Here is a 27,866-nt window from a genome sequence, read left to right on the forward strand (position 1 = left end):
AAACCATATGATAATTGACTCTCTCTCCTTGACTTATTTCACTCAGCATAATCCCCTCCAGTCCTATCCATGTTGATGCAAAAATTGGGTATTCATCTTTTCTGATGGCCGAGTAATAGTCCACTATATATGTGGACCACATTTTCTTTATCCATTTATCTGTTGAAGGGCATCTTGGCTCTCCCCAGTTAGGCTATCGTGGGCATTGCTGCTATGAGCATTGGGGTACATATGGCCCTTCTTTTCACTATATCTGTATCTTCAGGGTAAATACCCAGTAGTGCATTTACTGGGTCATAGATTAGATCTATTTTTAATTTTTTGAGAAATCTCCATACTGTTTTCCAAAGTGGCTGCACCAACTTGCATTCCCATCAGCAGTGTAAGAGGGTTCCCTTTCTCCACATCCTTCCCAACATTTGTTGTTTCCTGACTTGTTCATTTTAGCCATTCTGACTGGTGTAAGGTGGTTCTCAATGTGGTTTTGATTTGAATTTCCAGAAGACATGAACAGACACTTCTCCAATGAAGATCTACAAATGCTAGCAGACACATGAAAAAATGTTCACCATCATTAGCCCTCAGGGAAATTCAAATCAAAACCACATGGAACTCCTTTTAAAATCGATTTTGTACCTTGTTGCCTGAAGAAGCAGATCTTAGGGTACCTGGGTGGCTCAGTGGGTTAAGTGTCCAACTCTTGATCTTAGCTCAGGTCTTGATCTCAGGGTTGTGAGTTCAAGCCCTGCACTGGGGCTTAAACCCAGCATGGAGCCACTTAAAAAAAAAAGTAGATTCATGGGATGAAAAAGTATTTCTGAGTAATTCAGGGTTATTGTGATGAGCAAAGTTTCTAGCTGGAAAGGTCCTTAAAAAGTCCTCTCATCCAGGCCTCTGATTATCAAGGTGGGGAAGCCGTGTCCCAGAGAGGGGAGGTGACTTGCCCTAGGTTATGGATGAGATTGGATAGAACTGGGATTAGAATCAGTGTTCATGTCTTTTTTCCTGATGCTCTCAGGGGTCCTGAAAATCGTGGTGCATCCAAGGGCTTCGGATTTCTGTGTTCTTAAATCTGCTTTTGCCGATTTAATTAAATTTTTAATTCTTTAATTAAAGAATTTTCTTTAATTCTTTAATTTCTAAAATTATTTAATTCTTTAATTAAAGAATTTTCTGGCTCCCCTCTTGGTTTCAGTCCTTGGCTGTCATATTTAACAATGTTCTTAGGGTGCCTGGCTGGCTCAATCCCTAGAGCATGTGACTCTTTATCTCAGGGTTGTGAATTTGAGTTAGAGATTACTTAAAAAAAAATCTTTAAAAACAGTGTTCCTGACCTCAGTGATCCTTCCATTATGTGGCTACTTCTCATGTATAGTGGCCTCAGTAATTGATGACCAACCTTGTTACAGTTGTAATTAAAGGCCAGGGTAACACTAGGTTCCAAATGAGGGCCTCTCCCATGAACAAATTCTGCATTTGCTGTTGTGCTTGGACTTCGCAGCATATATTCAAGGAGTGTTTGAAGCCGTTTTTACTTCTTCGGGGGCACTCAGCCATGTTCTTGAGTAGGGATTGGCAGAATATAGCCTGTGGCCCTGCTACCTATTTTAGTAAATAAAGTTTTATGGATACATAGTCGTCCCCATTAATTTACATATTGTCTATGGCTGCTTTTGTGGTACATAGCAGGGTGGAGTGTTCGTGACAGTTTGTCTGGCCCACAAATTCTGAGATATTTCCTGTATGGTCCGTTACAGAGAAAGTCTGCTAATCTCTGCTCTAGAAATGTGGGGTTGCCAGAAAAGTAAATAAGTGAGGTGTTATCTGAGGGTAGATGTTCATTGGACTGAGCTTCCTAAGTTAGGTCCATGTCTGCTCCATTTCTGTGTTCTCCAAGATGCCAAGCGCAGAGCTCGTCTCAGCAAACTCCTGTGCATGCTTTGAAGCATATGTGTATGGATTACACTGATTAATTGTATGTTTAGAAGACCGACGGTGCATAGGAAGTAATTCTGCATGTTTGCCTTTCTTTTGGGCCCCACTGGAGGAGCCGTAAGTGGATTTGAGTAGATAGGAAGGACCTATCAAGTGGCACAGCTGTATTTTGTGGTTTGTGATTTTCTCTCTCCCTCTACAGTTACAGAATTGCCTTTGAGCTTGAAGAGCTGTTGGCCCAGGAGTTAAAGTCCTGTAGTCTCGTCTGACGTGTTTATTACTAGCTTACATGAGAGATCATGAATATGACATCTAACTTTGCTAAGCCTCATTCCTTGGGCATTGGACTGGATGATGTCTAAGAACACTTCCATCCTCTTGATTCTGTGATTCTCTTTTAAAAGGGGGAGAAAGATAATAAAGACAAGTAATTCCTTACAGGAAGTAATTATAGAGGGTAGGGTTAGGAAGCAGATCGTGTGCCTGGGGTTTCTGTTCCTGCCTCGTAGACCCTCCTTACAAAGACTGATTGTCCAATATGACATCTGTCCATTTCATTTAAAGGGACATCGATAAAGTTGATGAGTTAATGCAGGACATTGCTGACCAGCAAGAACTTGCAGAGGAGATTTCAACGGCTATTTCAAAACCTGTAGGATTTGGAGAAGAGTTTGATGAGGTGAGTGGTTCACATAAGCTTCACAAATGACATGTGGGCTGCCCTTTGATGTGCTGTTGAAGGCTCTCCGGCAGGTTGTATGCGGTTGGGAAATCACCAGTTCTCATTCCTCCAGAGTCTTGGACATGAATAGGGCATGATATTAACTTTCTCTAATTCTACATTTTGAGAAACAGCTTTCACTCGTTGGGATAGAAGTTTAGGTTGAGTAAAGGGCTCTCCATAGGGACCCCTCAGCAGGTTTCAGGTCAGTAATTGGTTTCAGTAAATAATTACCTTACACATCTCATGGGCTCGGAGCTGGGGCAGCCGAGGTGACTCTTCCTTGTAGAAGGTTACCAGATTTGCCCTTGGGCAACTCTGATTTGTGGTAAAGATGAAGCCAAGGAAGGAGCATTTATACCTGACCCCTGAGGGATCCATCTGGAACTTGGCCACCTACCAGTTTTTGCTGTAGCAGTTGGGATCTTGAGTCTTAGGTTTTTAAAATACAATACAGGCCCTGCTGAAGATATTTCATTCTGTGTTAGATTTGAGTCTGCTGAAGGTCAGGTCCTCTCCACTGAACCTAATTCTTTGTGCTATCTGATTCCCACGGTATAGCTGAGAAAACAGCCTGTGGCTCTTAGACTTGGCTTCCAGCACAAGGGTCTTCCATGTTTTCAGACTGAAATCTGATGGACTAGTCAAGTTAATTTCAATTCAGCAAATATTCCTGAACATTCACTGAGTGTACCCAGTTCTGAGATAAAGAAAGAGGAATGAAAAGATGCAATCCCTCCTCTCAAAATGCTGACAGCTAGTTCAGGACACTGGGTAGAGACTCTGTAACTGCTGGATAGTGTATTATGTTCACCAGTAGAACCATGTTTAGGGTTTGAGTCAGAGTGTGGACGTGGAGTTGGTCTCCCTTCTGATCTTCTTAGAAGGGGTGTGTGTCGTCTGAGTCATCAGGAAAGCGGGACTGCTGTAGGGGGTAGGAGTCTCAGGGACATCTCTCTCACTCTTCTGTTTCCTTTACCAGGATGAGCTCATGGCAGAATTAGAAGAACTAGAACAGGAGGAACTAGACAAGAATTTGCTGGAAATCAGTGGACCCGAAACAGTCCCTCTACCAAATGTTCCCTCTATAACCTTACCATCAAAGCCCAGTGAGTACTTCTTACCCCGTCATGACATACCCCTAGTGCCATGTTGTGGGTAATCTTGAGGTCGGTTGGCCTCCGTTTGGATTCTGAGTTTGCCCAGGAATGAGAATCACAGAAGATCTGTTGTGATGGCCATGGAGACATCATCACCTGTCTTTTCCTAGTTTCGCTATAGAACAGGGTTTCTTAACCTTGGCACTATTGACACAGCCTGGTAATTCTTTGGGTTGGGGGAGGGGAGTTGTTTTATGTACTGAAGATGTTCACAAGCACCCCTGGGCTCTGTCTCTCCCAAGTTGTGACAACCCAAAAGGTCTCCAGATACTGTCAGATGTCCCCTGCAGGGTGTGGGGAGATCACCCCCCAGTTGAGAACCACTATTCCAGAATGATTTTTTCCTACATCACCAAACAAGAGAAAGTTCTAGGCACTAGGAGAAGGTGTGAGAGTTTAATTCCGGGACAGCTTTTGGTTCCTGTCTAATATTCTGTGCTGTGCACACTTACAAAAACTTGGGGTCTCAGAGGCAGCTGGTGTGGGAAGGAAACATGTTTGGCTTTTTTAGAGCCCTGGTTCTATAAGACCTTCCTTTCTTTCTGCCTGCTCCTCCTTCCCCCTCCCTCTTCTGTTATTTCACCCTTGGGTAGAAGTATTCCACACCAGACTTCTAGAAGAGGTACAGAAGTTTGGCTTGGCATGGAGAGAGAGCCGGGGGAGCAGAGTAACGAGGCTGTAGTCCCTCTTACCCTCCCACATATCAAGAAGAGACGGCTCCTCAAGTTGAGTCAGCAGCCTGTGGTGGATGCAGGCAAAGGGGGTCCAAACACTGTTTAAGGAGCGCCTGTGGGTGCGGAGAAGTGGTTCAAGCCTCTTGAGGTGGAGAGGGAGTGCTGGCAAGGATTAGATCTCCTCTGGGGTTCTTCCTGATGTCCCCCTCCTTGAATGCTGTGGGACGAATTCTGACGGACTCCCAGTGTAGATCTCCTTGTTTTGCCTGGCCTGGACGCTGGTGGAGGGGCGGTGCCCAGGACTTGTGCCTCTTATCTGGAGTTTTATGTTGCAGCTTTCGGGCACAGAGAAGCAGTTGCTGATAGGCTGGTAATGAAGCTGGGTGAGGCTGGGTCCAAGGGAAGGGCTGTTTGAGAGACTTGGTGTAGCACAGCCCACACCTAGCTGGAAAGTGTCGAGATCCTTGTAACCAGCCATCCTAAGTAGCCTTTTCTGTCTTCACACAGCCAAGAAGAAGGAAGAGGAAGAGGATGACATGAAGGAACTGGAGAATTGGGCTGGATCCATTTAACTGGTCCAGTGCAGGCTGGGCCCAGACAGACTCTGGTGGCCTGTGCAGCGGGCAGGCTTGTGCGTGTGCGGGGCAGGCAGGACATGGTGCAGGCAGGTTCCATCGCTCCTGAGTCTCCCTCCAAAGCAGTAGGGCCGCGTCCCTGCTCACTCTCTGCATAGCATGGTCTGCACCCAGCGGGTCGGGGAAGGGGGAGGGGGGCGGGTGGGTAGGGTGGGAGGTGCCTGCTGTTTATAATGTTGAATTTCTGTAAAATAAACTGTATTTGCAAATCCAACATTGAGCTTCTGGACCACGCTAACTCCACTGCTGAACCTCGATGGAATGGGCCGACCGTTTGCAGTTGAAATGATCTGAAAATGTAGCCTCTGTCCTCTTAAGTCAGTTGACTTGTCGCACATCTCTTTGTAAGACTTGTATGGTACTGGCAGAAAAGTTTTTTAAAAAAGCCATAGGCTTTTCCTTGTCCTTAGCTGTAATAATGCATCTGACTTTGGTTTCCTTGAGAACTGTATTTCTGTCCATCACCTGTGTGCTGGCCCCTGTGTTCACCACTCTGCCCACCCCTTTCTCCTCCCCTCCTGGTCTTTTGGAGTTTGTGACACTGATTTAAAATGGATGGTGTTCTCTTGAGAGCAAGTGAGATTGTAGAGTTAAATCCCAGCTATACATTTTTCTAACATAGCTCTAAGGTCCTTGTTGCTGTTTGTGATAACTGATAGATAACTCATTGGAAACATGTGCATACATTTATATTCAGATGAAATTATGGTTTGCACTGTCTATTAAATATCTCAATTAATTTTCATACTTTGCTGTTGTGTTCAATCAATCTGTCATTTGCTTCAGGAGCTGACTCTCTTGAGGCTAGCGTGGTGCCCAGTGGAGTCTGTCGAAACCTGTTGAAGACTTGAGCGTGACCTGCATCAACAGTCTGAACCAAAGAACAGAGCGGATCTTACTAGAAATGATTTTAAGTTCTGGAGGTCATGGATCTGTGGCCTTCATCTTATGTGATGTTACGTGATGTACCCAGAGGGTACAGTTCAGGAGTGAGTGGTTCTTGTGCAGTTCCATGATCTTCCGTAGTTCTTCTATGTCTGTGTCCATGGGCAGTGCCCACAGGACAGCAGAGCCTCCTGCTGTTGGAAACCATGGTTTTCCTATTGACTAGGCCCACCTGGTGCATCGGTTTATTGAACCACTGGTACACTAAAGAAAATGACCTTTCCCATGGAGAGAGAGTGCAGGGCAGTGATAAGAATCTAGGACACGGGTAGTAGTCTCAGGTCTGCTGTGACTCACGATGTGAAGTTGGCCCAGCCTCTTCCACTCTCTCTTCTTTAGTCTTACAGCCCCTGGAGAACCTAATGAACATTATGGACCTTCTTCAGAAAAGTGGATCTATGAATATTTGTTCTTAATTGCATGCCAATTGGCAGAATTTGGGAGGATCCCCTCTCTAATGCCCTTCCCTAAACCTCTTAAGATTAAAATCACCTAGGAGGATGGGGTTGCCTCGGTGGCTCAGTCGTTAAGCATCTGCCTTTGGCTCAGGTCATGATCCCAGCCAGGGTCCTGGGATCGAGCCCCGCATTGAGCCCCACATCGGGCTCCCTGCTCGGCGGAAAGCCTGCATCTTCCTCTCCCATTCCCTCTGCTTATGTTCCCTCTCACTGTGTCTCTGTCAAATAAATAAATAAAATCTTCAAAAAATAAAATCACCGTGGCTCCTGGGTGGGTGGGCAGCTCTGGATTTCCAACAGAGGGCAGTGTCTGGGGTGCCTCTGAGAAGTAGCTGCTGCTTCTTAAATGTGGGCCTTGTACCAGGCTGTAGTTTGCCGTGTTTAGTAATGCTCAGTCTCTTTCCTGCTCTCAGGAGGTTCTCAGGCTGGAGAGAAAAGTTACTGTGTCATAAGTCCTTGGCTACAAGCCACAGAAGACTCAATTGGCTGGTATAAACAGTAAAGTCATCTACTTATCTGTTCAAAGCTTACTCAGCAAATATTTACATATTTACCGTGTACCTACTGTGTGCTGGGCATGTTCAAGGCACTGGGAGTGCAGGCAGTAGACACAGTCCCTGCCCTCGAGGTGTTTACATTCTCATAGTCCCAGGACAAGAAGTCTTGGCTTGGTGGAGGGCTTAATAGGGGTGGCTAGGGCATGGGGGCAGTCTGGGTTTGAGGCCGTTACTCAACCATGTCACAAGAACTAGGGTTTTGCATCCTTCCGCTCTGCCATCCACTATACATTAGCTTTTCCTTATTGGGCTTGGTCCGTCTCGGTCATTAGATGGCCTTTCATCACACCCCCACTATCTAGAAGCAGGAGGATCAGCATAGCCAGTGTTTCTTTCACCTCTGCCAGTGTTAACAGGAGGCAGACCTTTCCCAGAAGCCTTCACGAAAACTATCCCGGTACCTCATGGACGCAAGTGTTACACGGTCATTTCTTGCTGTAAAGGAGTCTGGGAAAGTGGGGACTATACAGAAGGGTCCAATCAGGATTCTCCCCTTGGGCTGGGGGTGGAACCTCCCTCCTCTGAGCCCGTTACTGTTTTTAGGAAGGAAGTTGAGGGGATGGTTGCTGAGTTAGGTGGCACCAAGGGTCTACCACAGAGGCAGACACTGAAACAGACAAATAGGAGATCAGCTCTATCCATTTCTTCTGAAAAGCAGATCTGTCCATGATGCATTCCTTTCAAATCCTTCAATCTGCCCCCCCCCCTTCTGTGGTTGGAAAACTAAGGTGCGTTGTAATTACCCAGGAAGCTTGTTGAAAGTTCCATGTCCTGAGCCCCATCCACTGAGCTGGGTGGGGATCCAAGAATTTGCATTTTAACAAACACTTTGGGTGATTCTGATGTAGGGTCATTGGGCAACACTTTGGAACACTAAGGTAGACGGGATCTAGACCTCAGAATGGTTTACATGAACCTTCCATGAGCTGGAACCTCTTCCCATGTCTCTCCCATACTGTAATGCAGAATTTCCTGTCTCCTACAACATGTGCTCTTTGCCATGTATGTGCTTTTTGCCTCTCAGCCTTTATGTGGGCTCCGGTCCCCTGGCCTGCCTCTCCTGGGCATAGTCTGCCTCATTCCTGCAGGGATTTTCTGCTTCCTCCTCTGCTTCCCACTTTGCACACTCTCAGGATTCCCCACTCTCTTTCCACATAGTGAGATCACTGCATTTCCCCACCCCCTAGATCTCCTGGGCACAGATCAAGTACTCAAAGGATGTTGTGTGTAAGCATGTTCATGTCAGAGGGGTAGTGTGCTATTGACTGGGTGTGCCGGGAGGAGGTGGAAGTTGAGCCCGGGCTTGAAGAAGGAGTGGAATTTTGATGTGTGCCTGCAACGAACGGGGCATTCTAGACCAAGAGAGGCTTGTGAGAGGGGACAACAAGGCAGGGAGGTGAGGGATGCCTCAGGAGGATTTGACCGGGGGAAGGGCTTGCTTGAGAAGAGGGGTGAGGTAGAACTGGAGAGGTAGTTTGGGGCTGGACTGCGATCTTGAGTGTGAGACTGAGGGGTCTACATAGTCCAGAATCAGGGAAGGAAGGGAGACAGGGAGGATAGGGAAAGGAAGGAAAGAAAATCAGTGGCTCAGGCCATAGATTTGGGGGCGGGGGATGGGTAGAGATGAAGTTTTTTAGGCTGCCTCCTATTTCCCTCAGTGAAGTGGGGTTGGGGGGGGTGGTTTTAGAAGCAGCAGTACCATGGGGTAAATTCCTGCGTCTTCCAAGTGGAGACTGGACAGAGAGCCAGTGTGTGAGCAGCAACAGGCCAGGATGTGGATGCCAAGAGCACAAGGCTCTGGAGCCCGGCACACGAGGTTCAAATCCTGCCTCTGTAGCACAGGGGCTGTGAGAGCCTCAGAAAGTGACCTCATTGCCTTCGCCTGTTTTCTCCCCTGTAATGTGCAGGTACTAACACCCCTGTCTGTTTTCCTTTTCTAGTGCCTCCAGGACAAATGACAAATGACCACAAACCAGGTGCCTTAAAACAGTAGAAATCTATTCTCTCACAGCTTAAGATGCCTGAAGTCCAAACTCAGAGGCCCTGGGGAGGCTCCTTCCTCGCCTTTTCCAGTTTCAGGTAGCGCCGGGCGTTCTCTGGCTTGTAGCTCTATCACTCTAGTCTGTGCGTCGTCTTCTCATGGCTTTCGTCTCTCTGTGTCTGTGTGTCCTTTGCTGTCTCTTATAAGGACACTTGTCACTGTTAGGGCCCACCCCAATTCAGTGTGATCTCATCTTGATCCTTACTTTAATTATATCTGCATAGACCCTAATTCCAAATAAGGTCACATTGTGAGGTTCCAGGTGGACAAGAATTTGGGGGAGGGGGTACTGTTCAACCCACTGTGCTGCCTCATAGAGCTGTGAGGTCGTGGCCTGTCAAGCACACAGCAAGGTTTAGAGAGCTCTGTGAGGTCGAGGTGGGAAGCCCAGCTATTATGAGCCCCACTTGCTAGATGTGAAAACTGAGGCTTTAGGGAAACTCTGGGTCACACTGCTAGTAAGTGACAGAGGAAGCAGATGAATTGCTTATTCTGTGAAGGCCATTCAGCAGGTGAATTTGGGGTGCCTTTGTACCAGCTCATGGTTTGGTGGAAAACATTTAGCTCATCGTCCTCTTCATCATCATTGCCCCGACAGGCTGGATAGTCATTGTAGTGAAACCCTTTGAGAAGAGGGTACCTGCCCCAGGAGGGCTTGTGAGAGGAAGTACTGTCTTAGCCAAGATTGAGGGGTGCTGAGGGCTCAGCAAGGGAAACAGTGTGAAAGACAGAGTTAGGATAGTTTTCAACGGCATGCGCAAAGGCCTGGAGGCCACTCTGGCCTTCTTGTGGGCATGGGCTGGTCAATGACTCAGGGTCAGTAGACTTCAGTTACATATTTGTGAAATGAGGGGGGTGTCTGGGTGGCTCCGTCAGTTAAGCATCCAACTCTTGATTTTGGGTCAGATCATAATCAGGGTTGTGAGATGGAGCCCCGTGTTGGATTTCACACTCTGTGCGGTCTGCTTAAGATTCTCTCCCACTCCCTCTGCCCCTTCCCCTGCTCATACTCGCGCTTTCTCTCAAATAAATAAATAAAATCTTTTTAAAAGTATTTTGAAATGAGTTACGGATGGGGAAACAAAGGCACCAAGGTACTTCAAGTCCATAGCAAATACTGTTAGAGCAAAGCATGAACTCAACTCCCCTGTCTTCCTATCCAGGTCCCTTCTTATCTTGTCTGGGTACCCGGTCCTGCAGAAATAGCTTCCTTCCTTCCTGCTAAGCTGCATCCTGGCCTTGCTCAGACAACAGAAGCATCAGGTGGAGCTGGGGTAGAAGCCCAGATCTTTGGGTTCCACAGCCAAGACTGCACCAGTCCCGAGCTAGACTTCCATGAAGCTCTATCTGAACTGGACCCAAATTCCCACAGGGCAACTCCGGGCTGAAGTGAAGGGGAGAGGCCCCCACTTTTGGAGCAGAAATATGTTCCTTTGCCCAATAATATTACTTGCCTGGACTTGTTGGTTTTCAGTAAGAACAATAGCCAGAAAGAATGGCAAGTAGTAAGGAGGTATTTACTAAGAACAAGCACTTAATCCGCTTCATCCTTATTTTATCCACCCAAGAACTCTTGCAGGTGAGGACCTCACATTGCAGCTAAGAAAACTCAGGCTCAGTGGGATAAGGTGACTTGCCCAAGGTCACAGAGCTGGGGAGCAGTAGAGCCACATTCGCCACCCCCTCTCCTGCCAGCACTTACTTGCCACAGTGGTGGGGGAGGGGCAGGCTCACAGCCTCTCTTCCCTGTCTCCCTCCCTCAGAAGGTTCCAACTCTCAATGTGACCAAATGCTTGGGTCCAAAGAGGAGGCCATCCCTCTTAGGAATCTTCCTGCTGAGAGCAGAAAGACCACAGGCAACAGGGTCTAAATCATCCAGTGTGACCTAGAAAGGAGCAGTGGTGTCAGACCCACGTGAAGTCAGTCTCCTTGCTCAAGGGCCTTCTGAAGGTGGGAACCCCCTGGGGCTGGTTTTCCCTCCCCACCCTGAGACCCTACCTATTTTTCCCCCAGACCATCTCACTGATGCTGCCTCTCTTTCCTTCTCTTCCTCCTCAGCCTGGGTGGCTATGTGGGGGGCATTTGGTTCCCTCACAGAAAGTGTGGACAAAGATACTATGGCACGTAAGGATGGCAGTTCTGCTTATCTATTGTTACACAATAAACCATCCTGAAACTTAGTTGTGAAAAGCAACTATTGCATTATGCTCACAGATTCTGTGGTCCGAAATTTGGAAACGGGCCAGTGGGAACCACTTGTCTCTGTTTCCTGATAACTGGGGCGTCACCTGCAAAGACCTGAAGGCTGGTGATTACTTCAGCGGCTGGAATCACCCAGAGGCCTCTACGGTCCTTTGGTATTTGTGGTGGTTGATGTTGGTTATTGGCTGGGACCTCCGCTGGGACTGTCAGCAGGAGCAGGTGCCCTCCCCATGTGGCTTGGGCTTCCTCACAGCGTGAGAGCATCAGTGTAGGCCAAGCTCATGGCTCTAAAAGGGATTGCCCCAGCCAGGATGAGGAGGGCACATTACTTTCATGACCTTGCTTTAGAAGTCATGCAGAGCCACTTCAATGCATTTTACTGGTTATCAGTGAGTTGTAGACCCATCCAGGTTCAAGGGGAGGGGAAATAGACTCCATCTCTCTCTCTCTTTTTTAAAGTTTTATTTATTTACATAATCTCTATACCCCACATGGGTCTCGAACTCACAACCTGGAGATCAAGAGTCATCCACTCTTCTGACTGAGGCAGCCAGGAACCCTAGACTCCACTTCTTGAAGAGGGCATGGCTAGTTCTAAAAGACCATGGAGGACAGAAGATATCATTGGGCCTATCTCTGGAAGATACAATCTGCCATGATAGCTAACAGTGTTTACTGTGTGCCAGGAATTGAATTAACTCATCTTGTCTCCAAACCCCACCCCATCCAGAGACTTCTTTTGAGTATGTATCTATCTGTCTCTCTATAAATTTCCTTTTCTCTATATATTATATATAATACAAATATATACATTAATAAATTATTTATATGTATGTATCACTGTATTAATATATTATATACATAATACATATACAACTCCTTGAGGTTTTAAAAGGCTGGGATACGAAATAAAGATAATCAGAAATTTCAGGGTTGTCTTCCTGTATTTCAAAGGAGTTAAAGGGTTTACCTTTGAAATCTGCCCCCTCTCCTTCCCATCCATTGCCACCCCCTGGTCAAGGATATCATTAAATCTCAACTGAGCAGCTTCAGCAGTGATCTTCATGGTCTGTCTGCCACTCACCTTGCCTCCCCAGGGCCCGGATCCTTCACAGTAGCCAGAGCTAGAGTAATCTTTCTAAAGAGCTCTCATTCCTGTTTAAAAGTTCAGTGGCGGGACTGCTGGGTGGCTCAGTGGGTTAAGCAGCTGCCTTCACCTCGGGTCATGATCCCAGCGTGGTGGGATCGAGTCCCACATCAGGCTCCTTGCTTCTCCCTCTCCCTCTGCTTCTGCCTGCCATTCTGCCTGCCTGTGCTCTCGTGTGCTCTCTCGCTCTCTCTCTCTTTCTGACAAATAAATAAATAAAACCTTTAAAAGCTCAGTGGCTTTGGGATGCCTCAGTGGCTCAGTTGGTTAAGTGTCTGCCTTCCGCTCAGGTCTTGATCCCAGAGTCCTGGGGTCCAGCTCCACCTCAGGCTCCCCACTTAGCAGAGAATCTGCTTCTTCCTCCCCTTCGCTGCTCCCCGCCCGCTTGTACTCTCTCGCATTCTCAAAATTAATTAATTAATTAAAAGATTTTGTTTATTTTCGAGAGAGCAAGAGTAGGAGAGCACAAGCAGGGGGGAAGCAGCAGAGGGAGAGGGAGCAGCAGGCTCCCCACGGAGCAGGGAGCCTGATGCGGGGCTTGATTCCAGGACCCTGGGATCATGACTTGAGCTGAAGGCAGACGTTTCATCCACTGAGCCATCCAGGTGCCCCAAATAAAAAAAATCTTAAAAAAATGATAATAAAAATAAATAAATAAAAGCTCAGTGACTTCTACTGCCCTCTAGACAGAATCAAAGCTTCCAACCTTCCCAGCAGAATCTGGCAGGCCTCTGCCTGCTTTTCCAGTCTCCCTGAAGTCCTGTTCTCATCCTGTGGTTGGCAGGACGTCTGCACCAGGATTTCCTGGGGACTGTTCAACATGCAGATTCCTGCAGCTGTCAGAAGTGCTTGGGGGGATGGGGCCCTGGAACTTGCATTTTAAACATGCCTCGGTTCCTCTTTCTCGTTGAAGTCTGAGAAATCCTCCTAGCCTTTGAGATAATCTCTTCTAGGGCAACACCCTCACCCCTATTCTGCAGATGAAGAAACTGAAACTGAGGCCTAGAAAGAATAACTTTCCCATGACCTCGATGTTCATTGAGGGAGCTGAAGAGTTAAGTCAGACATCAGGGCCAAATGTGCATGGAGAATCTCCAAGGGACGTTTTCCCAACTTCTTGACTAGGGTGTGGGTTCTGCAGAACATCTTGGGGAACGCTGCCACGGCTCCTTCCAGGTACGGGACAATGGGAAACAATGTAATGCTGTGGTCCAGTGATGGAGCACGCCCCAGGCCCCTAAAGAGTACGGGATCCTCTCTGTGTGCTCCGCCTGGATTTGAGGGCCCGACGCCGCAACGCTCCTGCGAGCCTGTAGGTGGCGCCATCTCCCAGGGAGTGAGACCCCGCCCTCAGCTGGAACCTTCCGGGGAGGGTGGGCTCTTCCCGGGTGTCTGCACTCCCCGACAGAGAGGCGGAAAGGAAGCAGGAGTCCGGACGGGAACGCGGGGTGTGTGTGCTTAGAATCTCCTCCCTGCCCTGCCTTGCGGGGGTCCTTCGAGGAGAGGCTGCAGGAGGCCTTCTGATTAGATGGGAGAGGGATGGATGGTGTGTCCCGCTCCTTCCAGGCCCTGAGGGGTGAGAGGAGAAGGGAGAAGCCAGCCTTGAGGTGGGGCCATCAGGACAACAACATTGGTAACAATGTCCTTATTTCCTGAGCACCTTATTTGCTTGGGGCCGCGGGAGGAAGAGGCGCTGGGGGTCTGGGCTCCTCCTTCATCTATGGGGAGGTGTCTCTGTTGGGGGTCCCTGCCCTTCCCCAAAACGCCAACAAAGGAGGACAGCACTGTGGGTGATGTCTCCCCCTTACTTTTGGGCCCCACATGGAAAGGTGAGGGAGGGTCCCAATCTGGGGACTTCAGCTGTTGACCTAGAGCTGGGCCCCCAAGGGTACAGAAACCCCAAAGGCTGTCCTTCTGCTCTCTTGGCAAGCAGAGAGCTCACACCTCTGCCGGTATCCTCTTCCAATTCCCCCAAACCCGTTTTTCCTTTTGGGAAGCTTGTGGGCCCATCCTGTAGGGCCTTCCTGCCCTGACCTTGCAGCCTCAGGGGGCCCCCAGAATCACCCAGTAGGTGACCGAGCAAGTCTGGGGAGGGGTGCCTAGAAACTATACTTTTAACTGCCGAAGAGGGCAGTGGACCCACTCTGGGAAAGACAAAGAACGGTCTTCAGAAAAAAAAAAGACCTACTTGTAACTTTTGCTGAGTTCCACAGTGTAACTACTCACAGCATGGCCAATTTCGGGATATCAACAGGACAACATAATTCCTCCAAATGGAACAATTGGCTCTTGGGAATGGTACAAGCTGGCTCCAGCATGCCAGTGGGAAAAGGTCTGTTTATGACTTGGAGTGTTTAAGGAAGACCCTGTTTCTGCTCTGGTCAGGGCCTGCTGTGTAATTTGTGGGGGCCCAGGGCGAAATGAAAATGCAGGGCCCCTTGTTAAAAAATTATTAAGAATTTCAAGACAGTGACAACAGGGTCTTAAACCAAGTGGGGCCTCTCTGAGTGAGGGCCCTGTGCAATTGCACAGGTTGCACACTCGTGAAACTTGCCCTATCCAGGCCATCAACAATGCTCACTTGTCACAACCTCCTGGTCGGTCTCCCTGTTGTCTCTCTGCCTCCCTGCAAACCATTCTCCACTCAGCAGACTGGGGGACCTGTTAATATCTAGGCTGGACCTTCTCAGTCCACAGCCTATTGTCTTTTAGAGCGAGCACAAGGTCCTTCCACCTGGCTTGCTTCCTCCACCCTTAGCTCCTCATATGATATGACCTCATTGCTCCCCTACCTTGCTCTTAGCACTGGAGAGACTTTACATTTACTAGCACAATGTCTGTCTGTCCCTCCATCCCCTAAGCTTCAGGAGGGCACGGCTGTTGTAGTCCTGTGTTCAGCATCACTGTGTGCCCGCGCTTGGGAGGCTCAATACTTGTTAGTTGAGTAAATGAATTAATTGATGAAAAGCATAGTTGGACTGGGATAGAGGTTTTCAATTTTTTTTGGTAACAGAATCATTAAGTCAAATGAGATCTTACAGGGAAGCTCATTACATGATTAAAAAAAAAGTTTTGGGGGTGCCTGGGTGTCTCAATTGTTTAAACGTCTGCCTTGGGTTCGGGTCATGATTTCAGGGTCATGGGATGAAGCCTCGCATCGGGCTCCCTGCTCAGTGGGGAGACTGCTTCTCCCTCTGCCTCTGCCTCTTCCCGTGACTTGTACTCTTTCTCTCCCTCTGTTTCTCAAACAAATAAATAAAATCTTTAAAAAAAAAAAAGTAGTTTAGGGGCACCTTGCTGGCTCAGTCGGTGCAGTGTGTGACTCTTGATCTTGGGGTTGTGAGTTCAAGCGCTACACTGGGTGTAGAGAGTGCTTAAAAAAAAAAAAGAGTAGATGTTTGGTCTGCACGGGAACCCCACATGATCATTGACTGTCCCTGCAGAACAGGGAGAATTCAATGGATTTGGTGTGGTGACAGTATTTGCCACTCTCCTTTTCTTCCTACATTGAACCTTGGCCAACCCCTCTTGGCTAATGTTAATGTTCTAGTTTCTGTTGCTATTAGCCAGACTGAACCCTCAGCTGTCACACTGGTTATAAATCCAGTTGATGTTCCCGTGAAGAGGGGAGAGGATGTCACTGAGGCTACCTGTTCTGAGCACCTACTGCATACCTCCAGGAAAGGTAGGCTGGGTGTTGGTTGGGGGAGCCTACTCTACCAGCATTCCCTTCTCTGTTTTCTCCCCTTGCCTGGCCTTGCACATCTCTCTTGGACACCTCTCAACTCTCAGAAGGGCAGTTGGGCTGAGTCACTAGCAGAGGAGTTGTGTCCCTTGGGGAGGAACACTAGTGGTGAGCACAGAGGTAGGGCCATAGCCTGACATCTTGGCCTCATCAAGTGACTTTCCATGGCCCGAGGCTCTGTGCTCTCTCTCACTGGCCTCTAAGCAGACTTTAATGCCAGCCAGCATTTATTAAGCACTTACTGGATGCTCAGCATATTACTAAGGGCTTTCTCAGCTTTCTTCCCAGGAGTCCTCACAAAAACCCTTAGGCGTGGCTGTTATTATGTACCCCATATTCTAGATGAGAAAAGGGAGGCTCAAAGTGGAGAGTCACTTGGCCAAGGTCACACAGTAGGTGATCTGGGCATATTGGGGCCACTGAGCCATATATCAGCTCATTGTGGGTGAGAGAGGAAAGAGGACTCAGGGCCTCCCTCTGCTCCTGGTGGCCTGGCTGCTCCCCAGCCCCCAAGAAGGTGCCCTGGCTCTCTGACCTGTGAAGTGACGTGGCCGAGCGGCATTTGAAGCAGACATACCTGAGTTCAAATCCCAGCTCTGCTGGTGACCAGCATGACCCGGGATGTGGCTTTGTCTCTCTGTCCTTACTTTCCCACCTGAGCAAGGGGGGAACAGATGTCCTCAGACATCTCCCCAGGTGGGGGTGGGCATGTGGAAGAGGAGGTTGCCAAGACACTGGGGACATCCCGAGTTCTCAGTGGAAAGTGGCTATGAGAGATTTTCATGATTGACTCATCCTGGGTTTATCTTGTTGTACCCAAGTTTTCGCGTCCAAGAGACCACCATGGAGCCAACACCGATGCAATCACACGAGGGTTTATTTAACAAGCCTAAGCTTGGGCCCAAGTATAACCGACACAGCAGAATAGGGACTTGGACCCCAAGCTTAGTTAAGGCAGGGGTATTTATGGGTTCCTGTTACTAAAGCAGGGTGGGGATTTCTGGAACCAAAGCAGGGTGGGGCTTCCTGTTACTAAAGCAGGGTGGGGGTCCTTCGAACTAAAGTAAAGTAGGGGAAAGTTCAGCCCTTGGGCACAGGGGTCTGAGATGGCTGCCGGAGCTAAGATGGCTGTACTTATGCTAAGGCTAAACCTGAGGTGGGATGGCCTTAATTTTTCTCAGCCTCCACAATCTTAGAGCAGAGGAGAACGGGACCCCTAAGGGGCTCTCTTTCCTGTCCTTCCTCAGTGGGCCCCAGAATGGGATCCTGGGGGAAAACCTCCCCCCAGGGCTGTCCTTTGCTGTGCATCTGCCCACTCAGCTCCTGATGAAGAAACAGCGGAGGGCACAGCCCCAGGAGGGGCAGCGTGCTGGGTTCTGGTCCTGGCTCTGCCACCAGGTGACACCTGGCTCCTTTCTGGGCCTCGGTTTCCCCATCTCTACTGGGAGTCTCCTTTGGAAACTGTGAAGTGTCAAAATAAAGGGCAGATGAAAATTGGAGTCCCAGCTCTGTCATCGTCGTACCCCACATAAAAGAGGGGGCGTATTAATTTCCTAGGGCTGTTGCGGCAAAACCCCATGAACTGAGTGACTTCAAACAATAGGAATTTATTCTCTCACGGTTCAGAACAGAAGTCTGAACTCAAGATGTCAGCAGGCCTCTTGGGAAGAGTGCCTCCTTGCCTAATTTGCCAGAAAGCCTTGGCATTCCGTGGTAAGTAGCTTCCAATTCCTCCTCTGCCTTCCTATGACCTTCTCCTCTATGTGTGTCTTCTGCTTCTTATAAGGGCACTTGTCATTGGATTTAGGGCCCACCTGGGTAACCCAGAATGACATCATCTCAAGATTCTTAATCTAATTACATCTGCAGAGATCTTTTTTCTAAATAAGGTCCCATTCAAAGGTTCCAGGGATTTGGATGTGGACAGATCTTTTGGGGGGCCGCCATTCAGCCCCCTAGGGGGGTTATCCTAGTGATCACACTTCACCTCTGCTGTCCAAGGAAGGGGAGTGTGAAGCAGGATTCCTCCAAGGACCTTAGATAGCTCTGCATGCCCTAAGCTCAAGAAATGTGTACCCAGAGAAAAAAAGTGAGGCACAGGGAGGAAAAAGCCAGTGAGGGGGCCTCCCTGACAGTCCTGAGAGCCTTTGCCTTTGGGTCTTGTCTCTGTGGATGGGTCAGGCGGGACCCCTGTGGTGCCAGCAGCCCTCAGTCCTGTCTCTGGGCTGAGCCCAGGGCGAGTGGGCATCTCAGCGTCCCATTCTGGCAAAGCACTACCCAGGAACATATTTTATCCGTAAACGGGCCAATTAAGAAGGCAAATGTTTTCAAACAGGAGGATTTATTGGCATAGAATGTGCCATCCCTCCGAGCGGGAGGAGTGGGTGTGCATGCAGAGCCATCTGGAGGGGAAGTGTTTATCATATTTATTTAGTTACGAGTTGCTGGTTTGGAACTGGTGGGGCTTCATTAGGTGTGAGCATGGATCCCTGGGAGGGTGCACAGATTCGGGAGGCTCTGTGAACATGCAGGTGCCCGCATGCCCGTGTTTGTGCAGATACACACACGTCTTTGTGCCTGAGTGCACGTGTCTGTGTGCCGGCACGTGTGTACGCACACATGTGTGTGCGTTTTGTGTGTGGATGCATGTGTGTACTTTTTTGTCACAGATGTTTCATGGCTTATCCGACTCGACTCTAACTTAAATGGTGCTGATCATTCTCTTCTTAAAAGTCTCTCCCCTGGTACATCCTGTGTCACCTTCCATGTCTGATCTCTCTCTCTCTTTCTCCGTCTGGTACGTCTCTCTAGATCAGGGGATCCCCCCACACCCTGGGCTTGGGAATGAGAGAAGAGGGATGACCTGGGCTTTTGACACAGACTTGTTTTGCACAGTAAACGCAAAGGAACTGTCTTGGCATCTACAGAGACATATGCTTTCCTGTTTTGCTTGATAAACAGCAACCCTGGGGCGCCCGGGTGGCTCAGTTGGTTAAACATCTGCCTTCTGCTCAGGCAGTGATCTCAGGGTCCTGGGATCGACCGCCTCCCCACTCAGCAGGGAGCCTGCTTCTCCCTCTCCCTCTGCCCCTCCACCTGCTTGTGCTCTCTCTCTCAAATGAATAAAATAAAATCTTAAGAAAATACCCCAAAATACCTAAGAGAGGTGTGGGATATAGTGCAAGTGCAATGCTGAGAACAGAACTACTTAGCCTTGGGTTCTGTGAGACAGTAGGGAGGGGTGGGGACTGTGGGAAATGAGAATGCATGTGCTTGTTGGAGACGGCAACCACTTCTTAGCTATTTCTCAGCATTAACTTCTTCTCTAATCCATTTCGTCAGATCTTCTGATTTCTCAAGGGAAACCAGAATTTGTATTTTTTAAAACATATTTAGGGGTGCCTGGGTGGCTGAGTTGGTTAAGCAGCTGCCTTAGGCTTGGGTCATGATCCCAGGGTTCTCAGATCAAGCCCCACATCGGGCTCCCTGCTCAGCAGAGAGCCTGCTTCTCCCTCTCCCTCTGCAGTTCCCCGTGCTTGTGCTCTCTTGCACTCTCTCTCTCTGTCAAATAAATACAGACATACATAAATTTATTTATTTTTAAATATATTTATTTGTATATCTAAATTATTTTATATATAAACAAATATATAATTATTTTAAAATAAAATATTTATAAATATTATAAAATAATATTTATTTGATAGAGAGAGAGAGAGAGAAAGAAAACACGTGCACGCGAGAGCCGGGGAGGGGAGAAGGTACAGAGGGAGAGAGAGAATCCTAAGCAGACTCTTCACTGAGTGAGGAGATGGATATCACAACCCTGAAATCAGGACCTGAGCCGAAATCAAGAGTTGGACATTGGACTGACTGAGTCACCCAGGCACCCCCAGAGATTTGGATTTTTGCATGAGCCTAATTTTTAGATGTTGGTTCCAAAGCTTTTTAAAATACTGTGCAGGCCAAGCTGACCCTGTGTGCGGGACCGACGAGGCCTGCAGCTGCTCATTTGCAGCGTCCCACCCACACTGTCCTAGGGGAGCCCCTGTGCTCTGTGGCTTTAAGGACCAAACTGACAGCTGACCACTGTGCCCCTAAGCTGGGCCCAGACCACATCTGAGGCAGACCCTCTCACCCTGGGCTCATCCCTTATAAGCACCATGAACCCCAACGCCCACAGTGCCGTGCAGCACCTTTCTGCTGACCTGTGCCTCCCATGGGTCCCTGAGTCAGAGGCAGCCCCACCGTCAGCCCTGGAGACTGGAATTGGGGTGCCATCCTTGGGTCCTCTCCTCCCCTCAGCCTCCCTGGCCGACCAATCAGTCACCCGTTCCTGCTGACTTTGTCTCCATGAGGCATCCCTCCAGGCTTCATCCTGGCCAGTGGTTCCCAGTCCCTTCCCCGCTTGGCAAAGTCTGCTGAACTCTGTGACTTGACTCCTGCTCACTCCTCCAGCCTCCTCCCTCCTCTCTTCCTGCTTCAGCAATACCCAACTGCTTTTACTCTATGTGTTGCCTCCCACCTGTGTACATGCTGTTCTCTCTTCATGTAATTCCTTTCTAGGACTGTCCTCTTCCCCCAGCTAACTCCTCTTCGCCCTTTGAGGTCCCACGGAAAGCCCCTTCTGCAAAAGGGTGATAATAAATCTCGCTTCCTGAAGTTGTTTTCCGGAGTCCATGAGATTGTGCCTAGCATGGTGCCTGGCACACAGGAGGTGCTCTGTTGCTGTGCCTCCCTCCGGCTGCCACTGCCTCCCCAGCCTGCTGCTCCCTGGGGGTCAGGAGGACTGGGGAGCCTCCACAAGCCCTGAGGGACTGGACAGTCTGGCTCTGGGGCAGGGGAGCTCCCATCCTTTTCCAGGCCTGGGTCCTGTCTGACGTCAGGCACAGAACTTCACCAGCATTTGGGTCTTTCCAGTTAGCCCTTCTCCCGTTAAATAGGCGTTTTTTATATTTTCATTGGACATACATTAGTCACAGAGAATTTTTACAGTCCATATTTTGGAGCGTGGTGCTCTGGGCTGTACAGATATAATCGACTCTCATAAGAGATAGTTTCTCTGGCGCTAAAGGGGGGGCTGGCATAGTGGCAGCGTGATTGGAACTCTAAGCACCTAAAATGACTTTTGCAAGTCCCCAGAGCCACAATCCAATAAACCGCTCTAAACGGGAAACTCAACAGTGAGTGTTGAAAAGACGGGGGATGATGAAAATGAAAAAAGAAAAACATTCAAGAGGGAATTGAATTTTGGAGTCCTTTGATGGAAATTTTAAAAATGAACAGTAACAGTCCCCCCCAAAGTGCATTTTCTCTACCCAGATGAAGGAGAGAGGGTTTGCTTTCTGGGATTCTGGAAGACTCTTTCAAAGTTACTTCTTTCTTTTTTCTCTCCCTTCCTTCTTCCTTTCCTCCCCTTTTCTTTCTGTTTTCCCCACAAATGTTTCCTGAGCATCTACTATGTCAGGCACCGCATGAGTCACTGGGGATATAACAATGAATAAGGTAGCTCTCCCTGTTCTTCTGGAGTTTATACATCTCACACACAGACCAGAGGACGCATAACAGTTAGTTCCCTGTTGCCCCAGCAGCGATGACCAAGGCCAAAGCCATAGGCAAAAGCACCAAGTACACTGCATTCATGTTGTTGTTGTTTTTTATTTTAAGTAAGCTCTACTCCAGCGTGGGACTTGAACTCACAGCCCTGAGATCAAGAGTCACATGCTCCATTGACTGAACCAGCCAGGCACCGCAAGTATCCCACATTCTAAAATGCTCAGTTAAAATTGGGGCCAAACACACCCTCAGGGCTTATAAAAGACAGTACAGCAATTTCTGTGATTTCAGTTGTAACCCCCAGCCCCACCAACAGCCCCTGTCCCCTTGTCCTGTCTCCAGAAGCAGAAAACCATGAGAGACAGAGGAGAGAGGTACTGGACTGCAAGTTGGCAGACCTGGAGTTGGGAGTAGGGAGGGGGGCGATCATCTCCACTCTATGGGTGAGGACGGGGGCCCTCCAAAGGCAGCCTTTGCAGAGATGGGGACCACCAGAAGGGCAGACGGGCACCTCTGCCGTGTGGGGGGCCCTGCTTATGCAGTCACCTGGCCTCCCTGCCCTGGACCAGACGTGGGTGGGCAGGGAGGGGGTGCACGGATAAGTCTGTCAGTAGGGGGACCCCAGAGGGGGAGGCTGGCCAGAGCTGTCTGAGAGGACAAGCACTCAGAGGCAGCAGGAGGTCTGAGGTGGGCTCCCAGGGTGGGAGCTGGGGGATGGAAGGGGCAGAGCCACAGAGGTTGTCCCATGATGGACAACCTCCCTGAGGACTGCGGACCTGTACCCACCCGGGGCACAAGGCATGGCTGGGGGACATCCTTATACACTTTCCCCATCCTAGCCCCTTTCCCTTTCCCTGCCTGTCCTCTTTCACTGCCCCCCACACCAACCAGGCCGGGTCAGGGCCTTCCTCTGGGCTTTCCTGGCCTCCAGGGTTCCTACCACCTCAGCGCCTGCTCCTCTGGCCTGTCCCTGCCTACAGTGCATCTGTCTCTGGCTGACAGTAAGGTTTCTGTCCTCTTTGCCCCGGTATCCCAGCAGCCACACAAAGCTGGTAAACAGCAGGCGCTCACTATGTGCTTGTGGGAGGCACCTTTGTTGGAGAAGCACTGAGTTGAGGGCAGCTGCTGACTCAGGGACCCCAGGGCTGGAGGGGCCTGTCCTCTCCCTGCCTCTTTATTATCCTTTCTGCCCTCTTTCTGGCCCACCCAAGCCTAGCTATCACTTTACAACCAATAAATAAATCTTCATCCTCTGGGCAGTGCTTTGAAGAACTGGAAATGCTCCCAGCCACTGGGAGGAGGCTTCTTGAGGCTAGGCTGGGCCCCCTGTTGGATGGGGCAACCCCAGCCTTTGCGAATGCTGTGCTCTTCCCTTCAAGGCCTGTCTCCCCAGGAAGCCTTCCTCGGCCTCTCTGGCTATGGTAGGGTTTCTCCTGGAATGCCAGCCGGTAAGTGTCCTTCATCCCCACGTTATTAAAACAGGATTTAATCATCGGCGTCTGTGTCTTTTTCACCAGACTGGGCGCTGAGGACAGGATCACAGTCTGACTCAGTGCCGTGTTCCCAACACACGTTTTTGACCAGATTTGCGGATTGGTCGGACCAGGCTAGAAGGTGTTAGAGAGATGATGTACAAAGGATCTGGATATGTAGTAGGTGTGGATGTTGAGATGGGGGCACAAGGTAGAGAAATGGAGAGAAGGAAGAAAATGCCAGGGAGAGGGCACAGCATGGGCAAAGGCACGGTGGCAGGAACTAGCTGGGATGAGCAGGGCTCTTGTGTAGCTCTAGGGTCTGTGTAGGGAGTGATGAGTGATGAAATTGGAAAGGTCCTGGAGGGTGTCGATGCCAGGTGAGGAGTGCGTATGTTGTCCTGAAGCCCTTGGAGCCACGGAAGGTTTGGAGCAGTGGGAGGGACCGGGCTGCACACTGTGTTTAGAAAGCTCACTTCAGTTGTGAAAAGATCAGAGGGGAAGTGAGTGATGGCAGGCCCTCTCCTGGGGTAGGGGCAGCAGATATGGAGAGCAGGGGACAGACCCAAAGGAGGTTCCAGAGGTAGGATCAGGATTGTTGGATGTTGAAATCGGAGGAGAGGCCAGGGATTTGGGGATAGGAGGTAGGGAGCAGCTGTGGCCAATATTGGGCCCCCTGAGTGGGAGGTGGGACATGGGAGGAGATATTCAGGAGGTAACAAATTTGGATTCAGAAACATTTCAAATAAAAAACAAGGACGATTATAGCCTGCTTTCCCCCCAAATATATTTAAATTACATATTTTTTAAAACCCCACCCCCCTGTACTCCCCCTGCTACTTCCATCCCTCTTCCCACACAGTGACTGGTGCTTGCTCCAAAGGAGATGTTCGGTTGTTTGCTGCAGAATGAGTGATATAAACCCAGTTCTCCCCACCCCCGTGGAGGGGTAGCTCACTGCTGTGTTTTAGAATGAACTCTCGTGGAAACAAGAAGAGCTTGGGCCTGTGTCCCTGGGAGTGCACCTTGGGAGGTCCCTGGAGCCAAGGAAGATAGGACAAGTTGGGAGGGGTGTGCTATTGTTCCCACTCTACAGAGGTGGGGACTAAGGATATGAGATGTCACTTGGCTAAAGCCATGAAGCTACTAAGTTCCTAATTCCCCCCGTCGGCTCCTTCAGGCCCCATATAACCCACTGGGTCTTCTGGGAGCCTGCAGCTCCTGCTCAGAGCAGCTAATGTCTTTGCTGCAAGTGAGGGAGTGAGCTCTTCAGTGAAGAATTGTGTCCTTCATCTTGTCCCCTACATTTTACGCCACCATGTAAAATTTTCCATTAATTCCTCAGAATAAAATGTAGTGGCTCTTAATTTTTGACGCCTGGGAAGTAGCCAGCTGAATGCTTTTTTTTTTTTTTTTAATGCCTGAAACTATTTTCCACCATTAGAAATGTGTAATATAAAGTTTCGTTTCTTGCTTTGATTTTATTTTTTAATTAGACCAAAGAGTTTTGGTGGCTTAGTCAGAGCTATGGCCAGCTGCTGGGAGCTCAGGAAGTAGCAAAGAAAAGACACACACATTGTCACTCCTCCCATGCCATCTCAGTGGCCAGGCCCTGCCTGTCTGAAAATCAGGAAGGTCAAGGTCCAGCTAGAAACAGAGTAAAATCCAAAGCTTCATTGCTTTTCCAGAAAGGCTATTTGTGAGAGGTAACATGGGACTGTGAGAAGCTTTTCTTCTTTGCTTCTTAATTTTTCTTCTTTGAGCTTCCTTTTGGATTGATCAAGTTTTCTTTTCTTTTTAAGTTGCCCTTTTTTTTTTTTTTTAAGTAATCTCCACACCCAAAGTGAGACTCGAACTCACAACCCTGAGATCAAGAGTGGGCATCCTCTTCCAACCGAGCCAGCCAGGCACTGTTGGACTGATCAGGTTTTCTTTAGCTAATTTCATCTATTTGTTTGGAAGGTATAAATATTATTTTCATTCTGTTCAGGTATCTTTTGCAGCATGACAAACCATTCCACCTGAATGGCTTAAAACAAAAATTTTTTTTATCAATTCTGCTTCATGAGACTGGGGCATTAAGAGCTAAAGGGCCTAAAAAAGGCTTCCCTAACATGCCTGGAAATTCATGCTGGCCGCTCGCTGGGAGCTTAGTTGGGGCTGTTGGCTGGCGACCTTAGTCTCCTCTTCAGCCTTTCTACACGGCTGCTTGACCCTGCACACAGCGTGGCGGCTGGATTTCAAGAAGGAGAGTTCCAGAAGGCGAAGTCAGAAGCTGTAGTTATCTTAAGGCCCAGCCTTGAATATTACACAGCGTCACTTCATTCTTTTGGATAAAAAAATCATAAAGACAAAACAGATCCAAGGCGTGTGATGGAATGAGTGACAAAGGATTTGTGACCATCTTTAATTTTGATCAATCTGAACGTCACAGAAGCCACACTTGAATTTCCTACTTGTTTTTAACGGCATGGATTCTAAAGTGATTAAAAAAGAAAATCTCAGAATGCATTGCCTTCCTTCTGAATGCCCTTTTCCCAACTCCTTTGTTACTGTTGTTTAGGATTTTAGTTCCATGTTATTGATAAAACCTTACTTTTTTAGTATTTTTTTTAAAGTAATCTCTACACCCAACATGGGGCTTGAACTCAAGACCCTAAGAGCAGAGTGGGATGCTCTTCTGACTGAGCCCGGTGCCTCCTTAGCGTTATTTTTTTTAGCATAAAAACCTTTAAAGATTTTTCCATCATGTGTTGCCAAAAGCTTTGAGACCACTGCACCTTGCATGCCATATCTCCCTTGTTCATTTTCCTTCTTGTTGATGTGCACTCTTTGATACTTCTTTTTTTTTTTTTTAAAGATTTTATTTATTTATTTGACAGAGAGAGGGAGATCACAAGTAGGCAGAGAGCCAGGCAGGGGGGCGGGGGAGGCAGGTTCCCTGCTGAGCAGAGAGCCCAATGCGGGGCTTGATCCCAGGACCCTGGGATCAGGACCTGAGCTGAAGGCAGAGGCTTAACCCACAGAGCCACCCAGGCACCCCAATACTTCTTTCAGTGATCACCTGTGAGTAGTAAAATCTATGAATCGTTTTCTTTTAAGTTTATTTATTTATTTAGTAATCTCTATATACAACGTGGGGCTTAAACATGACCCTGAGATCAAGAGTCACATATTCTGGGACACCTGTATGGCTCAGTAGGTTAAGGGTCTGCCTTTGGCTCAGGTCATGATCCCAGGGTTTGGGGATCAAGCCCTGCATGGGGCTCCTTGCTCAGTGGGGAGCCCGCTTCTCCCTCTGCCTGCCCTCCCTCTGCTGGTGCTTTCTCACACACACTCTCTCTCTCTCTGACAAATAAATAAATAAATATCTGAAAAAAGAAAAAAAAAAAGGAGTCACATAATCTTCTGACTGAGCCAGCCAGGTACGCCTGAGCCCTATTATCTTGATGTCTGGAAGAATCCTTATTTTGGTCTTATTCTGTAATGACAGTTTAGTTAAGTAAAGAATTCTAGGCTGACAAGTATTTTTTCATTGTGTTTAGAGATATTATTCTACTTCTTTCTGGCTCCTATTGTTGCCAACCAGAAGTCTGTTTGCTTGTCTAATTGTTTTTCCGAAGGGAATCACCACATCCCCCCCCACTCCCGTCAGCATCTTTAAAGGCTTTGTTTTTATTTTTATTGTTGTTCACTACCAAAGTGTGCATTTATTTTTTATTTATCCCACTTTGAACTCTATGAGGACTCAGATCTTTCTCCAATTCTGGAAAAAAATCTTAGATTTCATATATTGCCTTTTCCACGCTTTCTTTATTGTCTTTTATTGGAATTTCCTGTTAGATGTATGATGGATCCTCATTTCACCCTCCATCTTAACTTTTATTCTATATTTCGCATCTTTGTGTCTCTGCGTGTTGTAGTTTGGGTGATAGCCTTGAAATATCTAGATCTTCTAGGCCACAGCTATGTCCAGACCACTGCTCAACCCATCTGTTTCAGTTTATCTTGGAAGACGTTTTTCCTTCCATGGCCCAGGGTAGGAAACCCACTTCTACATTGCCATCCAGGGTTATTGGGCAGTGGTTTTTGTTTTGTTTTGTTTTTTAAAAAATATTTTATTTGTTTACTTGCCAGAGAGAGAGAGCGCACAAGCAGGGGGAGGGGCAGTCAGAGGGAGATGCAGACTCCCCAATGAGCAAGGACCCTGATGCGGGACTCCATCCTATGACCCTGGGATCATGACCTGAGCTGAAGGCAGAGGTTCAACCAGCTGAGCCACTCAGACATCCCTATTGGGCAGTTTTTATCCGGTTTCCATTCAAAGAAGAAATAGCTCATTTCCATCTTCTGCTTTATGTAGGCAGCCTAGCTCCAGCTCCCAGCCTCTCACAGGGTCTAGAACCTCATCTTCTGTGCTCACAGCGGCATTGAAATGCCAACTCTTTCCAACCAGAAGTCCAAATACGGTGACCCCAAGCTGGAGTGGTGGCTCCATGGAACTGCCAGAGGCTTGGCCACCTTTATTTTCCCACTCCGTCACCCTCAAGAGTACGGGGTTCACCCTCCTTGTTGAACTTGCTGGCATCGCATCTCTGAAATACCCGCATCGCTTCTG

At 48.4% G+C, this 27,866-nt stretch overlaps 1 protein-coding gene across 1 annotated transcript in view; it reads left to right on the top strand.

Annotated features, from left to right (window-relative positions):
• Positions 1-5,872, top strand: part of CHMP4B (charged multivesicular body protein 4B) — a 53,922-nt gene extending 48,050 nt beyond the window's left edge. Inside the window, exons 3-5 of the mRNA XM_047745612.1 lie at positions 2,500-2,614; positions 3,639-3,765; positions 4,998-5,872. Of these exons, the coding sequence (XP_047601568.1) occupies positions 2,500-2,614; positions 3,639-3,765; positions 4,998-5,062 (307 nt within the window). The 3' untranslated portion in view covers positions 5,063-5,872. The remainder of the gene's footprint in view (positions 1-2,499; positions 2,615-3,638; positions 3,766-4,997) is intronic.
• Positions 5,873-27,866: the final 21,994 nt, after the last annotated feature.

Source organism: Lutra lutra, chromosome 9, assembly GCF_902655055.1.
Source record: "Lutra lutra chromosome 9, mLutLut1.2, whole genome shotgun sequence".
NCBI lineage: Eukaryota > Metazoa > Chordata > Mammalia > Carnivora > Mustelidae > Lutra > Lutra lutra.